Genomic DNA, 18,701 nt, shown 5'->3' with positions numbered 1-18,701 from the left:
CTATAAATTCATTTTTTTATTCTCTATTTTCAATAGAGATATATGAATGACTAATTTTTATTCACATTTGTGAAAAAAAAAATTCAAATGAAACCTGGAAGCTATTTTGAAACAGTATTATCAATGTTAATAGTTGCTTTTGAGAGAGAGAAAAAAAGCTTCCGATGTCATTAGGTGGTTTCAGACCGCCTCGAAGTTCGCCAGTTCCAGGTATTCTCTGATCGGGAAATTTACCCCGATCAGAAAATACCAGGTATTTTGGTAATGTGAAAGCAAACTACGTGTAATTTCCCCGAAAGAAAATACCCGCTAAATAGTAGGTACTTGGCGAAATTACGAGAACTTTCGTGGGGATTTTTCCAAGGTCGCAGGTATTTTGGCGATGTGAAAGCAAAATTACGGGAACTTTTAGCCCAGCGTGTCGTTGGGCGCGGCGGCGTTGGTGGCTGCTGGGCTAGTGATTTTGAATCTCGCGCCTTGCCTGCTTATCAGACCACACTGCGCATGCTCGTAACTTCGGGAACTTATCCCGAAGGATGTGTTTCGGGGCGGTGTGAATGCAGGAATAATTAACGGGTATTTTTTAGCCTTAAAAAGTTCTCGTAATTTAACGGGGATTCTTGTGATCGAGGCGGTTTGAAACCACCTATAATCACCTATGGTATTTTACTTAACATCTCCATATATAATGCAGTAGGTTAATGACTAAAGTTTGAGTTGTGCCATATGATTCCTTATTAGTCATAATGAAAATAGGTGTGTGACTTTTTATCCTGTTATACTTGATAAAATTTTTCTATAATGTCTAGGTTATTTTTTAACTTCAATCATATCCATTTTATTATTCACTGTGTGAAAATTCATTTTATGGAATTTGTATTGGGATTATAGGACAACTCTCATCCCCAAGAGGGCATCTTTCCAGGGCTTGTGCCGTCACATCTGGACGGGCAATCGTGAATCCAACCATCTGAGAAAATGCCCCTAAATTTTTGGAAGGTTGGGTCCAGTTTACCCGATGTTTTGTGAAAACTATAAACCAAATATACAAAGGGTCAGGTCAAATTGAACCTTACCTTTCTGGAATTTAGGGCGCCCCTTACTTAAATGGTCAAGGTATGTGGTTGCCTAACCACATGCGATTACCCGATGTGATGGCTCAAGTCCTTTCCCTGTGACTGGCTCACAGTTATCCTCAAAGTTATTGTCCTTAAGGTGAGGTGTCCTCTAGGGAGACCCCCCCCCCATGGAAACTTTTCTCCATGGGACTGTGCTCCACTGGATTTTTCATGTGGGAATTGTATCAGAGGAGTTATTCTCCCAAGGAGAATAACTTGTTTCCTTGATTATGTGTATTTTTTCAAATTAATCTGAAATTACCTCATGACGTGATGTTTAATTTCGAGGTTTATTTTTAATATTTAAATGTACTAGAACCATGCCTTATATCATTCTATTCTTGACACATAAATATTGCAATACAAACAAATTATATTCTTTATGTTGGGGCAAAATAAATGGCTCACATTTATATGTGGTTAATGATGCAAACTGGTTTATTGATTTCATTCTTGTATCATAGTTGTATTCTTGACAAGGTGTTCTTGGTCAGAAGAGTGGTGGTTTTGCCATTCAGTGACCCAGGTTTGATCACTCCTATGTGCCATATGGTAATAAGCATTTACTCTTTTTACCCAGTCAATCAGAGAGGATCTTCAAGGAAAAGTTCACACCAATGACAATTTGGTTTTTATAAAAGCAGAAACAAGTAAAAAAAAATATTTGTGAAGGTTTAAATTCATTTTTAAAGGCAAACAACTTCAACACCAATATTACCAACAAAGGTTCAATTTAAAATCAGAACTATGTTTTATTTTCCCAGCCATTTTGCAGTAAAGTGACATGGCCCTACCTCTTGTAAAAATATTATTGTTTGATTAAAACTTTCTTAAATCTTTTTTTTTAAGATAGCGCCAAGATTTCCAAACAAAATAACTAATTAAATGTACATTGGAAAGTGGTGTATTCAGCTTTTATGTACATCTGATATGTTTATTTCATCTTGATATATTTTTTTCAATGTCTAAAAGCTCATTCCAAATGTTATAGCGCCAGCTGTAATTTGAAACATTACAATGTGTTTTCTTAAAATCAAATACTAGTAAACGGCAAACATATCATCGTTTGTTTTAATATGAAATTTTAGTAATAAAAAATATATAATAGGTTTTTCATATTCTTTCGTACTTCTCTTTCAATTTCTCAGAATTTTTTTTCCTCTTTTTAATCTCCTTTTTTCAAATCTTTACCGGGCATGGTGGATCAGTGGTCGAGTGTCCACCTCATGAACACGAGGTCGTGGGTTTGATACCCGGCCAAGTCATACCAAAGACTTTTAAAAATTGGGACCTTCTGCCTTCTTGCAAGGCGCTCAGTATTAAGATTGGAGAAGGGTAATAATTCGTACAGGGCCCGCTGGTGGAGCAGTTTCCAATCTGAAGTGGCTACCCTGAGTAAATAAAACATCGTTAATCTCGAGCTTTCCCTATAATATTAACTACTTTTGTTATCCCTATTTACAAGGGGTGGGTAAGGGTCATTACTAAGATATTTATCATCATTTCCAATGTTTGTTGAAATATTCATACATAGCACCTTATTGTACTATACGTGTTTAAGCAAAAAATGCATTGTGTGATTTGAAGAGGGACGTACTTATTCATTTCCTCTTTCATTTTCTTCGCCCCTTTTAATCTTACTGTTGTCGTGGAATAACAAATGTTTTGGTATATAAACGTAAATATTGACCTGGAATTATTCTCTTTTGATATTAACAATTCATGTGGTCATTAATTAAATCATTTAATCAGATATTGATGTGTTATAGATGACTCAAAGTTAGATCACCTTGAACTTCTTTGTTTATTTTTTTAGATGATGGTTACTGTTTTTCACAAGATATTCAAAGTTTTCCTTTATTCCTTTATTATTGCTTTAATTAGCATCAGATATCCTTCTCTTTCTTATCTCCAGGACAATTTTGCTTATTATTATCAAAAGTAAAGAGATTCACCCCCCCCCCTCGGAATTTTACCTTGGTAGTTTTGTTTTATTTGAGTTACGGAGTATATACAGAAAGTTTCGCAATACCTAAAAAACTTTATCATATCTTTTACACAGAATTAAACATGTCATATTTGCAGACTACGATTATGCTAGATACAAATAAGTTTTAACCATTTCTAAATCATATTTGTATGCTTCTAACTGTCTGACAAGTCGTTATAAAAGTAGAAACGTTGATAAAATAAGACCATCAATTGGATAACTTCTATTCGTGCAGTAATTAGTAATTTTATATAAAAAGTATATTCATGCAAACATTCGGGTGACAGAATATAAAATATATTAGCACTCGAGTATTCCTGTATAGAGAAGCGTTCAGTAGCTAGGTGTGTGCTTTTTCAATTATCCTGGAAATGAATAGAAACCGGTAAAAACTAATATGCCTGAGTAATTTTTGAAATTTATTTGCACGACCAGAATTGTCATACTCAAAACATAATATTGTATTAGACCTAGGCTTAATCGGTTTATTACTCAAAAGTTAAGATTATAGGATACAGATTTTATTGGCATGCTATATGGTAGGGTATTACTTGATTTTTCATCCGCCTTCCCGTGATGGAAATTTCGGTCAGTTTGTATAACAGGGGCGGGGGGGGGGGCTGAGGGGGCTTCAGCCCCCCACTTTTTACAAAAACCGCGTACAAAAACGTAAAAATAACCATAGGATTGTGATTTTGTGTATAGTCAGCCCCCTCCCCCACTTTGAAAACCGTTCCGCGGCAAATATCCTCCTCTGAGACCTCAACAATTAGGACCCAAAGGGGATCTGAAGGAGATTCTGCGTGCAACCCTCTCATGCATGTTTGTGGAAATTTGGCAACTCTGCCACTCTTGGCCGATCCAACTTTTGAAGCATTCGTAGTATTTAAAAAAAAACACCACTTGTATACATGTTTTTATTTTATACGATTAACGCATTTATGGTTTTTCTTTAATATAGCGAAAGACGGGTTTCTTAACCAGGGGTAAACCCAAACTCGAACGCGTCTCATCGTGGCGCCCTATAGGTTCTTCTTTGGAATAAGTGGTAGCGATATACAAGTTCATGAAATAATCCGTTTTCAGGACAGGTTGTTCCAGATATAAAGCAAAGTTAACGATTCATGTCATATCTTTTGTATTATGGCAGGGGCGTGGCGCCATGCCTCATGGGGTCCTTGGTGACCGCCCCCAGCCGTTTCTTTTTTAGAAGTGGAAAAGCAAAATACAAAAGTGGAGAATGAAAGAAAAAAGAAAGAAAAAAAAACGAGAAAAATCAACGAAGAGCCTCTAAAGGAGAGGTCTTTATTGTGTAAATCTTGTCCCTCAAGTCAATTGAGACAAATGATCTTTATTTCTCAAAACGATGCATGTATATAATTGAGACGATGTTCATTCTCATTGAATACTATTTAGATCAATCGTTCGATCGGGTTTCTGAAGCAAAATAAAGATATATTTTTAAAAAATCTATATAGGGCCTAGTAATTTGTTTGAACTGCCAGCTATGCAATCCAACTTTCACTTATAGGCAGCTAGGGGCCGCGCGTTTTGAAAGTGATGGGGGGGGGGCGGCTGACCATACAAAAATAAAAAATAAAAACACTACCGACAACTAAAATGGTCTTCTCTACAAAAGAAAATATTTTCGAGGGCAGGGCTATATCCCCTAGTCCCCCCCCCCCCCGCCGCAATTTCGCGACCAGGCTTACAACAAAGCTAACAAAGCGATATCACGTGCTTGCAAGAAATTGGTTTTCACGTTGATACAAAAATAACTTTCTTCCTTACGAAACCACAGAATGTCAAGATCAAGGACCATGACATGATTCTTCTCCATCCACGTGCAGATGTTTATGAACGAGCGTTCCAATATTAACAGGGACCTGGAAACGATTTTGAATAGGGGGTGTGGGTGTGGAACAAAAATTTGACAGGCAAATAAAAGGGGGCTCACAAAATGAAGGTGATTTGGTTAAATTTCTCGTTTTTAGCATACAGGATTTTTCAAGGGATGCTGCTTAACACACGCAGCACCTTGTAGGTGTATCTCGTGGTACCTGATATGTGGTTGCATATAAGACTACGTAGAGTAATGCACTTGATCTTGCTTTGCAATTGGTCTAGTCCAAACAAACTACACGTAGCACGTGTTCAATTCGTGCATGGTGTTGTTGACTTAACGCAATGATGCTGCTATGAACTTGGCTGAGCTGCCTTGCATACTACAAGGTCATGGGAGTACGTATTTCAGAGATGATATGTTAATAAAGATAAGTGGTGTTTCGTAGCGCTAGCTAGATGAAAGTTTAGCATCCCTTGTTCAGATCGGGTACACATCAGTTATATATCTGTCGAGAAAACCGATTTATTAAACAATGGATGCAATTGGAAATCCAACAATATGCCGAAAGAAACCATGCGAAGCCGAAGATGAGGAATGCTGGCCATGTCAAGATCTACAATGCAAGCCAAATGTCGTCTGTTTACCAGACTTTGAGGAATATGCAAAGAAGAACATGACGAAAGAAATATTTGATTACTATGCAGGGGGATCTGGTACTGAACAGAGTGTGAGAGATAATCAAGAGGCATTTAAACGGTGAGTAGACACTCATTTTTTCTTCATTTTTTTTCTTTTACTAACACTGAACAGGTTTGCCAGACATAGCACTAGCCAGCAAAATTCCCAATGCAATAGTACGTATAAAAATACTAAAGTAGACTAAGGGGTGTTGCAAGAAAATATTTGCAATCAATTACAAAATTTCAGTTGCAAATCTTCAAGTGTTAGATCAAACACGAATAAAACAAATCTTTTCACTCTTGTTGATGTTAATTGATGTTTATATCTAATACATCTCTATATACAATGGTTATGTGGTTGTTAAGTCTGAAGTTGTTAATCAAGGCGTACGAATATCATGTTAATTACCGGGAAATTTGATTCACAAACGATTTTTTCTCAAGGTTTCATCCACAATAATACAGCACTTAAGTTGAATGATCAAACAGAAATATAATTATTCAACTATTTAAAGTATTGTAACTTATATTTCAATGTGTTTTAATTGTATTTTTTATTTGAGATGTACAAATTTTATTCAATTTGCCGTGAATATAAATGAAACACAAAGCATCGGTTAATAGTATAAATTACATTTTTAGTTCAGATATGTATAAATCACACATTTTGTAATTCAGATATTGACTAAAGAGTAGCGTAACTCTATGAAGAACGAGGGGGGTCGTAATATGGGAAAAGAGATGCTCTGAAAAATGACTACATCTTTAAAAAAATACTTGCCGAGTTGCTGTTATAAAGCTCATTCAAATCATGACCGTGACGCAGCAGGGGAGAGGGCAGTTGCCCTCCCCCCCAGAAATTTGGACTACTTTCATTTTTACTGAAAAGTTTGATAAAATAGTATGTAAGAAATCCTTCAATTCCACTTTAAATAGGGCAAAAACACCCCAGTGACAAGTTCAGTCGCTTCGCCCTTGCGCTTTTCGATAAAGTTTACTCTTGCTGCCCCCAGCGAAAAAAAATATGGATATGGCTGTAATTGAAATGGGGGCGGCCATGTCTTTCACACAAGATGACAAATCTATCTAAGATCATTCTCTGTCTAATTATCTAGATAATTATTGATTATTATAGCACATTTTTATCCAGGGGCCCGTTTCATTTAACTTTTATAATTACAGTTTCGTGCTACTGAAATCATTAAAAATGATTGATTGGCGATAAAAATTATTATAGAAATTGTGCAGTGGCTTTTAGAAATTGGCTTAATGAAACGGGATCCAGAAGTGTTTTATAACGGATCCTCTCGGTCTTTACCGATAGTGACTGTGTAAATGATCACTTCCTATATTTTCATGAGTTTAACCAAGGCGCAAATTGTGCGTTTGCTTGTATCACGATCATCCTGGATGTTAATATTGAACTCCTGGGGCCCATCTTACCAAGAGTTGCGATTGATCCAATTGATTGCAACTATGGATTGTCAACAATAATCAGAAATGTTGTTAATTTTTATTTTTTATTATTAAATACATGTTGGTTCAAAATATTTTCCGGAAATGGCGTATAATCATACATTTACTGTTTTTTTCTTGACAATTCAGTATGCTTCTTTATGTTTTCAAAGGATATTGAGCAAATTTCCAGAAGGAAAATTATGATATTGATGAATTTCCATGTAGGCCTACTTAAGATTGATCGGATCAATCGCAACTCTTTGTAAGACAGGACCCTGACACAAACATACTTTGGACCTTCTATGACATTAAACATCTTTTGTTACAGCTGTTCATCCCATGGCGGAGGGGAGGGGTGTTCCAATGAATTGTAAATATGCACAACCAAAGTAAGCATACAGAATCTATTGTGTGGACATAAAAACAATAAGCAATTATACGTGATGCTTAATTAAATACACGATAATGATAATACATGTATATAATACATGGGAAGCGCGTTTTATGAAAGGACTTGTCGGTAAGGATGAAAGAAATGCACAAAATGGAAGGTGCGTAGATTATTAAAAACATTCGTCATTGGTGAATTCATATTTGTTTTCTTGGTTTTAAAGATATGGAATCGAATTCACAAAATCCTTCAATATCCGAAGTCCTGATTCTCATTACTAATGGCGAGCTGATACTAAAGATAAGGTCTACATGCTGTGAAATTAGGGACCGAAGCGATTAATCTCCAGAAATTATGGTATTTTGAACTCTCAAATGCTGCTTGTCTGATTATTCATTCCTCCTTTCATAATTGATATCTATATATCCTGAACATAGAATTCGCTTACAGTCATATATTCTACGGGATGTGTCATCGAGGGATATATCGACCACCATCCTGGGACAGAAGGTACCCTTCCCTTTTGCCATCGCCCCTACAGCTATGCAGAAGATGGCCCACCCGGAAGGAGAAGTGGCCATGGCTAGAGGTAGGATCACTGATGTTGCTAATATAGGGAGATTTCGCTTCCACAACACAAAACGGATTCAAGAACACAATAATATTGTTTTGAAAATGCCCGTCAAATGACAATGATCAGCTAGGAAGGTCTTTGTCGAAAACTGGTATGCCGGAACAGCAGTGTTATCCTAAGTCCCGGAGCTGACGAAAAATTGCAATCGTCTTTCCCGAGTCCAAGATGAAACTACCGTGTTGATTCGTCAATTTTCGACAAAGACTTCTTGGTTGGTCATTGTCGTGAAGGGCTACGTTTTCTATGTTCTTGAATCCGTCGAAAATCAGAAGTCCCCAAAAGATGCAGTCACACCAACGAAACAAACTCTTAAATGACCGATGGTATGTCGTGGGTAATAACGTATCAATCGGTTGAGCTGCGTGGACTCTTGAGTGGTTTTCACGTTGTATCACCGGTGTGACTGTAGCATGAGATTTGGTGAAAAAAGGAAATTTAAGGAAAGGCCTACGAAGCCATCGGGTTAATGTTTTATCTGAATTAAATGGAAAAGTAAATGTATGATGTAAAGGAGAAAATTGAATCTATAATCAATTTCATGGCATCGTATTATCTATATTTGGTGCACCATTCCTCCTGAAAACTCATTGTCCGGCCATCGTGATATGAAATCAGGAAAAGGTCGTAGGTCTTTTACTTCGATCCATATGACTTTTTTTTATGAAGATGACCTTCAATACTTCATCTGGTTGTGAGGTAAATAATAACTTCTCCAACTCTTTCATGAACCCACTGTCATACGTCTATGTATTTAGTGACTAGTCACCAGATTTTTTGTTGTCACTGCTAGACATCGTTCAGGTACTTCCGGAGAATTACTCTTCTGTAATTCCTGTTTTTAAAACCTTGCTATAGCCGCCTCAGCCATGGGAACCGGCATGGTTTTGAGTGCTTGGACAACGTGTACAATAGAGGAAGTAGCAGCGGCATCAGGTGATGGACTGCGCTGGTTCCACGTGCATATCTTCAGGGACAGGTCAATTACGAGGAAGATCATTGAACGGGCGGAGAGGGCGGGCTACAAGGCTATCTTCGTTTCTGGTGACACACCTGTCCTGGGAAGGAGGCTTCGAGCGTTGAGGAGTGAATTCGCGTTACCGTCCAAATTCAGGTACAAACGACTACAATCTTTCTATTTTAGATCAGAGTTTGAATACCAGGTGATATAGATTACTCATTATGGTAGGCCTGTCAGGTACGGTTAGTTTAATTCTTGTATGCTTAATTGCTTTTACATAGCAGAAGGGTAGTCTAAGTATTTGTAGCAACTAGTTAGCCACATTACGGGATGATGTAATTCTCCCCCCAAACCCCCTTTAATGTCAAGCACTTAACTATCAATGTTCTGTGGCTTAGTCAATATGAAAATCCAGATATTTGCAATATTTTTTCAATTCTTAGGGTGATGCAATTTAACTCAAATCCAAAAGGCGAACTAGCCTTGTAATCCTAGTATATTTACTCTAAGTTTGACTTAATTCCTGGCAGATTACAGAGCTTTCCAAAGCAGTTGGAGATTGAGGATGGGGCAGATAATGACACCTTCCCGCAATACGTGGACACCCAAATCGATGATGCCGTTAGCTGGGACGACATAGAGTGGGTCAGAAGCATCTCGTCACTGCCAATTGTCGTCAAAGGCATTCTTACAGGTACATTGTAATCTATCTTCAACTTTTCAGAGGATATGTAGGTGTGTTATAGCAATGATGGAACAACCGTCTCGGTAGAACTTGGTGAAACTTGGACATAATATCACTGCGCATCCTGCTGAGTTTCAGGTCACATGTCTAAGATCAACTGTAATTCATGTTCAATGAACTTAGCATTTTATTTTGATGTGAATGATTTTTTATTAGGCCTAATTATCAATCTTCGTTGTTTCCAAAGTCAGCACTGCTGCTATATTGAATCGCGTGATGCAGGCGAGATTGAGACTGCATGCCAGAGGCGTTCCCCTTTTTATCTGGCTCCCAAAGTCAGAAAGGATACTGTTCTGTTATTGTAGACCTCCATGATGTTTACAATTTCTCTCAATCTCCTTGTGATCATACGATTCAAATCGAAATATAGGCCTACCATTATTCGATGATAAAGTTTGGACTCTTTTTTTTCTTTAGCTGCTGATGCCCGAGAAGCAGTATCGCGTGGTGTAGCGGGTATATGTGTGTCGAATCACGGAGGTAGACAATTAGATGGAGTTCCTGCATCGGTAATGTCACAATCTATATCGTAACCAGCTTCCTTTTCTCTCTATTTCTTATGCCTTTTAAAAATATCTCTATTTTTTTTTTAACCCTACCTCCCCCCCCCTCTCTCTTTCTCCCTTTTCATTGTTGCGATTTCTTACATCATGTGCATTGCGACATTGGGGCAAAGTATTACTAAAGGGGGCAAATCGATAAGACATGTGTCTTATAGACTTGCCCCCTATAATAGCACTGTCTCTGCTTTGTGAGAAGTACCACGTACGGAAAAAAAGGTTATAAATCGAGTGGAATGTTAAACGAAATGTACCCTATAATTCTTTTTATAGCAAAACCCACTTTACAGTTCGTGTTCCTTAGGCCTGGTAGTAAATGATAACTGCATGCGCTAGGTTTCCTTAAGGGGGTGTTTCCAGAGAAATAAATAACATCTTGCCAAATACAAATCATAAGTAACTGGGCACAGTTTTTATTCATCAAGACTTGTATTAATGTATGAATATCCACCTTTCCTGGACTAGACAATCCTTATAAGGGAAAAAATATCTCCCCACACATCCAATCATTGGGCTATTCCTTTCTCTTACTTGTCTCAAAACTCTTCGCACTTTCAGATCGATGTCCTAGAGGAGGTTGTGGATGCTGTTCGAGGATCCAGTATTGAAGTATTTTTTGATGGCGGTATTCGATCTGGAAATGATGTCCTCAAAGCTCTGGCGCTAGGAGCCCGAGCTGCATTCATAGGTCGACCGGCTCTATGGGCTCTTAATTATGATGTAAGTTGTTGTTCTTATTTCCGTAAGATAAAACTAAATCATATTCAATTCATTTAATTTCACATTTGCCTAAAAAGACGAATGCATATGGGCCTACATAAAGTTGTAACAGCAAACATAAGTTTGCACATGACACAAATATAAGAAATACAAATGTGTGCCATAGGTCTATCAAATCATGGACCGTTGCATAATATTACAAATCAAAAGTACATAAACAAAGTAAAATTACGGCTGGTAGACTGTGGTAGTATATTTTCAGCTGCAACTATAACTTTTGCCGCTGGTCCTTCATGGGGCCAGTAGTACGTGGTATACGGTACGTGCATTATACCTCGGTCGGAGGTTAGTCTGTATTTATATCCGCTTCCAAAGGTCATTCTAAAGATCAAGTCCATTACAACCTCTGCCCCATCATTCATAGACTTACGATTATGTTGACGTTGATTGGGTGTTGAGTCATGTTACCTTGGTACTTACCATAGTGGAAAAATTGCCATAAATTTATCAAACAGGTCCCCTTATGTTGATCTGAATAAAAAAGAATAAAAAGCATTTCAATTTTGTGTTGAAATAATGTTGTGCGAGTGATATATTTTACTTTCACTTGATTCCGCATAAATTACACGCACAACACAGATGGCTATGCTAGGGGCCGCGGAACGGTTTTGAAAGTGCAGGGGCTGAGCCGAAAATGGGAGGGGGTGATCATGCAAAAAAATCATTATCATATACGTTTTTGTGCCCGGTTTGGGGAAAAAAAGTGCGGGGTCTGCCCCCGTTTCCGCGGCCCCTGGATGATATGCAAGGGAGAGAGAGCTGATTGGACCACAAACTTGACATCTGTTTTGTATTTTGTTTTATGATATTTTTTTATATTTTAGAATGAGCGAAAAGTTATAATAATGCTGTTTCCACTGTCTTGTTCAAGATGAGATCAGACCGTGTCTTTTATTAGATGCGGAAAGAATCAAATTATTTATATTTCATATAACAAAATACAAAAAGTGTGAGATCCATCGCTTCCATTTCCTATTTGACACCCCATTTTGCCGTTTGATTTTCTTCTTCAAATGAAATTGCTTAAGCGCCAATCAATTACAATCAAAACAAAAAGAGGATATTAACCCGCTCACATCTCGAGAAGAAAGGTGTATAATGATTTAATGAAGGAAGGTATGCGTAAAGCGATTACACTTGATTATTCAAGTTTTAAGGTAATAGTTTGCCAAGATTCGTACAAGAACCCTGAGAAAATATCTTCCCGTTACCATAGCTATGCATCTGAAGTTCATAGAAGCCAGACAGGGTCATATTCAATATTGGATCATTGACCACAGAAACCTGAACTCAGAAATCAGAATTAAAATGATTTTTAAAAACAGAAATTGCAAGTGAAATGTTTGAATATCATTTTATTTTTTTTTAATTATTCCAAAATGATTCCAGGGTACTGCGGGAGTCTGCAAAATGCTGGATATTCTTAAAAAAGAATTTAGCGTTGCCATGGCTTTGACAGGTAAGAAAGATAGACTGCGATGCGTGAGTCATAAAGAATATCTTCCAATGTTTAATCGTTAATAATGTAATAATAATTGCAACTATGAGAATAGATAGCAAACAATATTTGACTGATACCATTCCTTCCATTTCATTATTGATGGTGTTTGCAATGATGTCTTTTTTATAACTTTTTGTCTCTTCTGCTCTGTTTGGGAAAAAAGGTGAACAAACTGGGACTTAATGCTTTGAATAGACTTAGTTGGTATAAGGCAGTGCTGCTTCTAGATTGAAGAAAATAATTAGCAACGTGTTGAGAAATTAATTTTTCTTGTTGGAAATCCATTTTTTGTCTCACCTGCGAAGCAAAGTGAGACTATAGGCGCCGCTTTTCCGACGGCGGCGGCGGCGTCAACATCAAATCTTAACCTGAGGTTAAGTTTTTGAAATGACATCATAACTTATAAAGTATATGGATCTAGTTAATAAAACTTGGCCATAAGGTTAATTAAGTATTACTAAACATCCTATTAGAGTTTCATGTCACATGATCAAGTTCAAAGGTCATTTAGGGTCAATGAACTTAGACCATGTTGGAGGAATCAACATCGAAATCTTAACCTGAGGTTAAGTTTTTGAAATGTCATCATAACTTAGAAAATATATGGACCTAGTTCATGAAACTTGGACATAAGGTTAATCAAGTATCACTGAACATCCTGCATGAGTTTCACGTCACATGACCAAGGTCAAAGGTCATTTAGGGTCAATGAACTTTGGCCGAATTGGGGATATCTGTTGAATTCCCATCATAACTTTATAAGTTTATGGATCTGATTCATGAAACTTGGACATAATAGTAATCAAGCATCACTGAAAATTTTGTGCAAGTTTCAGGTATCATGATTAAGGTCAAAGGTCATTTAGGGTCAATGAACTTTGGCCGAATCGGGGGTATCTGTTGAATTACCATCATAACTTTGAAAGTTTATTGGTCTAGTTCATTAAACTTGGACATTAGAGTAATCAAGTATCACTGAACATCCTGTGTGCGTTTCAGGTCACATGACCAAGGTCAAAGGTCAATGAACTTTGGCCGAATTGGGTGTATCTGTTGAATTACCATCAAAACTTTGAAAGTTTATGGATCTGATTCATGAAACTTGTACATAAGAGTAATCAAATATCACTGAACATCCTGTTCGAGTTTCAGGTCACATGATCAAAGTCAAAGGTCATGTAAGGTCAATGAACTTTGGCCATGTTGGGGTTTTTTGTTGAATAACCATCATATCTCTGTAAGTTTATTGGTCTAGTTCATAAAAAGTGGACATAAGAGTAACCATGTATCACTGAACATCTTGTAGTATTCAAAGTGAGCACTGCTGCTATATTGAACCGCGTGATGCAGGTGAGACGGCCAGAGACATTCCACTTGTTTATTTTTTTTTGGGGGGGGTATGATTTTTTTTTTTTTACACAAGGTTAGCAGCTCTGTCATAATGGGGCGAAAACATGACTGTCGTACAAGTACGTGACTTACGGGGATGGAACTTCACTTATGCGACAAGAACATGACTTATGGGGCAAGAACATGACTTACTGGGCAAGAACCTGGCAAAGTTGTGACTTCCGGGGCAAGCACATTACTTATGGAGCAAAAACATGACATATCGGGCAAAAACTAGACCAATTGGGCGTTGCTAGAAAATTAAGTTCAATAACGAATGAAGCATAAGTTAAAATAAAATGAAAAGTAACTCCTTTGATTAAACGCAAATTGTTTAGTTCTATTGCAACACAACTTTTCTGTAAAGCCCAATTACGCATGATTTTTGGACTTACGCTTGCTTTGAAATTAAACGTGTCTTTCACGTCCCCCCATTACACACAGTAAAAACGATGTTTATTTTTATACAATGCTGATATCGGAACCTAACAGTAGTTTAAACGGTTTAAACAAGTGTTCATAATCTTAAACAACCATGTTTAACTTTTGATACTCAATTCTCAATAAATTAAGCATGGCTGTTTAAGCTGTTAAACAACTACTGTAAAGTTCAAATAGTAAAATAGCGCTGTATAACATTATAAACAACGTAACATCCTTCATATAGTTTGAGACCAATGAGCACAGCGTTATTCGATGACGTAAGAGTTTCTTCATACATCGTTGTCAACTCGTATTATTTGTTTGTTTTCAACAGGTTCACTTAGTGTTGCTGACGTAACAAAAGACTTGCTGAGGAGACAAATCATTTACGCCAAGCTATGAGGATTACCAACACACTTATCACGAAAATATGGAAGCTTAAAAGTGCCACCGAGATGTTGAGATAATTATCTCGGGAAGTCGACATCTTGATAGCAAAAGATAAGATGACGAGATCCCAGATCTCATCATGTCGACATCTTTTAGAAGAGATGATGAGATGACAAGATCCCGGATCTCATCATGTTGACATCTTGTAGAAGAGATGATGAGATGACAAGATCCCGGATCTCATCATGTTGACATCTTGTAGAAGAGATGATGAGATGACAAGATCCCGGATCTCATCATGTCAACATCTTTAAGAAGAGATGATGAGATGACAAGATCCTGGATCTCATCATGTTGACATCTTGTAGAAGAGATGATGAGATGACAAGATCCCGGATCTCATCATGTTGACATCTTGTAGAAGAGATGATGAGATGACAAGATCCCGGATCTCATCATGTTGACATCTTGTAGAAGAGATGATGAGATGACAAGATCCCGGATCTCATCATGTTGACATCTTGTAGAAGAGATGATGAGATGACAAGATCCCGGATCTCATCATGTTGACATCTTGTAGAAGAGATGATGAGATGACAAGATCCCGGATCTCATCATGTTGACATCTTGTAGAAGAGATGAGATGACAAGATCCCGGAACTCATCATGTTAACATCTTTTAGAAGAGATGATGAGATGACAAGATCTTGGATCTCGTCATGTCTACATCTTTAAGAAGAGATGATTAGATGACATGATCATGGATCGAAGATCTTGTCATCTGATCATCTCTTCTACAAGATGTTGACATGATGAGATCCTGGATCTTGTCATCTCATCATCTCTTCTACACGATGTTGACATGATGAGATCCTGGATCTTGTCATCTCATCATCTCTTCTACACGATGTTGACATGACGAGATCCGGGATCTTGTCATCTCATCATCTCTTCTAAAAGATGTTGACATGATGAGATCCGGGATCTTGTCATCTCAACATCTCTTCTAAAAGATGTTGACATGATGAGATCCGGGATCTTGTCATCTCAACATCTCTTCTAAAAGATGTCAACATGATGAAATCCGGGATCTTGTCATCTCTTCCAGAAGATGTTGACGTGATGAGATCTGGGATCTTGTCATCTCATTATCTCTTCTAAAAGATGTTGACATGATGAGATCCGGTATCTTGTCATCTCATCATCTCTTCTAAAAGATGTTGACATGATGAGATTCGGGATCTTGTCATCTCATCATCTCTTCTAAAAGATGTCGACATGATGAGATCTGGGATCTCGTCATCTTATCTTTTGCTATCAAGATGTCGACTTCCCGAGATAATTATCTCAACATCTCGGTGGCACTTTTAAGCTTCCATACTATGATATGCGCTAGAAAAGATTGAACAAAACAATGATAATACGAGTGGACTTTACTGTGTCCCAACAATAGGATTAATCTCAAGATGTACCTACCCATTGATTGCTTAAAACCTTTCGGAATCTTTTATTTTTTTTTATTTTTTTCCAGTTTTGACAGACATTCTTGAGCAGTCAAAATTTTGGAATGTATAAAATCGTTTATTTTTTTTATTCCTGAAATGAATGATTCCAAATATATGAATGATTCTGTTCTATGTATTGACAGGTTGATTTGTATTATTTCTATTCATAGCCCAAGAATTAACTTTTAATTACATGACATTTAGAAATTTAGATTAGCAATTTTAGCTACTTCATATCTTGTTGAATTGTCTTTATTCACTTTACTGTGTACATTTACAAAATACAATGAAAATCATATCATGGACTTGGGTTAGTTTTTCATTAAAAATAAACTGCAGACGTTAATGGTAGACGTTTAGTTGATGCTAATTGTTGCAGAGGGATGTTAATGCTAATTATTTTCACCTTCATTGAATGAAATAATCATTTAATAACTAATTACAAAGTCATATGGTAATAGTTACATTTATGTAGCGTTTAATACTTTGTTTCTAAGCGTTTTCCATTATAATGATTATTAGCCCGGTCATGTCCGCACACATTGTATGCACTATCTCCACTCCCTGGGGGAGCATTCCAACAAGAGTTCCAAGACTCAATTGATCAATTTAAATCACAATTATAAATCATGTTCGACACACCAGGGTCCCGTAACACAAAGGTTAGCGATTAATCATAAGCTTGATTTTCACGATCGATTGTACATTGTAATCAATGGAATCAATCGTAGAAAAATGTTCTACGATCATTGCTAACCTTTGTGTTACGGGCCCCAGGTCAAGTGTTGAATACTCATCATGCCAATGTAGGCCTACCAACAATCTGGATATCCAAAGGTTATGATGTCCGTCGTATGGAGGTACATCTGCTTGAGTTTTCTATTCATTCAAAGGGTGTGGCGCTTTGTATTATTACGTAATATCCCACAGATGAATAGAAATTTCTGCGGATCGACATCACTGATGTCCATTTTCATAACGAATGCAGGGCAGGGTGAGATTTATGTCGAATGCTATTTAGAGGGAGATTGCCAGGGCCCTGGGAACTTGTTTTTAAATAAGGGGTGCTGATTTGGAAGAGAAATCTGACAAGCAAAAAAAAAAAATGTTGACGGGTGCTTTGGCACCCCCACTTCCCAGGGCCATGGGGATCTCGCTTGCCTGTCAAGTTCTAAAATTTGCCACCCTCCACTCAGGTGTAGTTAAATAAGTACCCGGTAGAAAGAAATTCTTGAGTGCCAAGACAGGCCAGTTGAAACCAGAGTAATATAACATTAAATAGGGCCCACCGGAGGAACAGTTTTAGGAATTGAAGTGGGTGCCTGGGTAAATATGATTTAGTTTTTAGTATTGTGAAACGATGTTTTATGACAGTATCTGAATCAAATTATTCACATTTAATATTTTATGTACTTCCGCACCTTTTATACAATCAACATGATAAACATGGGGTTTAAGTGCGATTGTACTGTGGTGAAACCGTAATTATTTTTCTACTTCATATTCAGGCCAACTTCATATGACATTAAGAGCCATTCGTTGTATAATATGTGTCTGCAAGTGTACCCCACCACAAGTTTTTGCCTCTAGGCCCACGCCTCAATAATATTGTAAAGCTATCATAATATGTTTTAACTACAAATTGATTTTGTATGACTTAATGTTTTGAAAAAATGAGAGATTTGTGAAGTGGAAGAAAATAAATGTTTATACAGTGAAAATTAAAAGAAAAATGGTTCAATCTAATGTGAGTTTGTTATGTCAAATAATATAAAGTAGATATTAAATTTGTGTATGGTTTTCTTTAAAAAATTACTTTCTTTTTCATGAAATTTCTCAAAATTGTATTTCTGTAACTAGTGATGAGACCCAGAAATCTCCTTTAGCAATCGATATTTCAATATTATATACGCCATTAATTCTAAGGTATTTCGCTTAACGGGGGTACTCTAGGATAAAAATTACTAGTATGTTATTTAATCAAATTATAATACAAAATGATAAACAAACACTGAAAATGTCATCAAAATTGGGCAAGGAATAAACAAATTATACACTCAGCAAAAAAAAGTTCTTGGACCCTTAAAAAAGTTAAAATATTCCATATAGATATTTGATTAAAGGCAAATTATTGTATGTCAACATGACCAGACAGTATTCCTCTTCCAGTATGACATGACATTTTCATGTGAACAGTCATGCATGAATGGTTAAATGCTTTAAACAATAGCAATGTCAGTAAAAGAAAATTGCAGAAATGGACCATTCAAATGCTAATGATCATGGCCATCCTGTAGGCATACATTCAGCAATATCAACATGCGTAATATATA

The 18,701-nt window shown here is 36.9% G+C and overlaps 1 protein-coding gene across 1 annotated transcript; it reads left to right on the top strand.

The window, feature by feature from the left end:
- The first annotated feature begins 5,110 nt into the window (after positions 1-5,110).
- On the top strand, positions 5,111-14,899 carry LOC121417965 (hydroxyacid oxidase 1-like). The gene is made up of 8 exons (XM_041611674.1): positions 5,111-5,710; positions 7,921-8,072; positions 8,973-9,228; positions 9,606-9,769; positions 10,238-10,329; positions 10,939-11,100; positions 12,550-12,619; positions 14,808-14,899. Exons 1-8 carry the CDS (start codon positions 5,487-5,489, stop codon positions 14,873-14,875), a joined length of 1,188 nt encoding a protein of 395 aa, XP_041467608.1. The 5' UTR covers positions 5,111-5,486; the 3' UTR covers positions 14,876-14,899.
- The last annotated feature ends 3,802 nt before the right edge of the window (positions 14,900-18,701 follow it).

This window comes from Lytechinus variegatus, chromosome 7 (assembly GCF_018143015.1).
Source record: "Lytechinus variegatus isolate NC3 chromosome 7, Lvar_3.0, whole genome shotgun sequence".
In the NCBI taxonomy this organism is placed as follows: Eukaryota; Metazoa; Echinodermata; class Echinoidea; order Temnopleuroida; family Toxopneustidae; genus Lytechinus; species Lytechinus variegatus.
The sequence above is the reverse complement of the archived record's forward strand: the minus strand, read 5'-3'. Positions and strand labels throughout refer to the sequence as shown.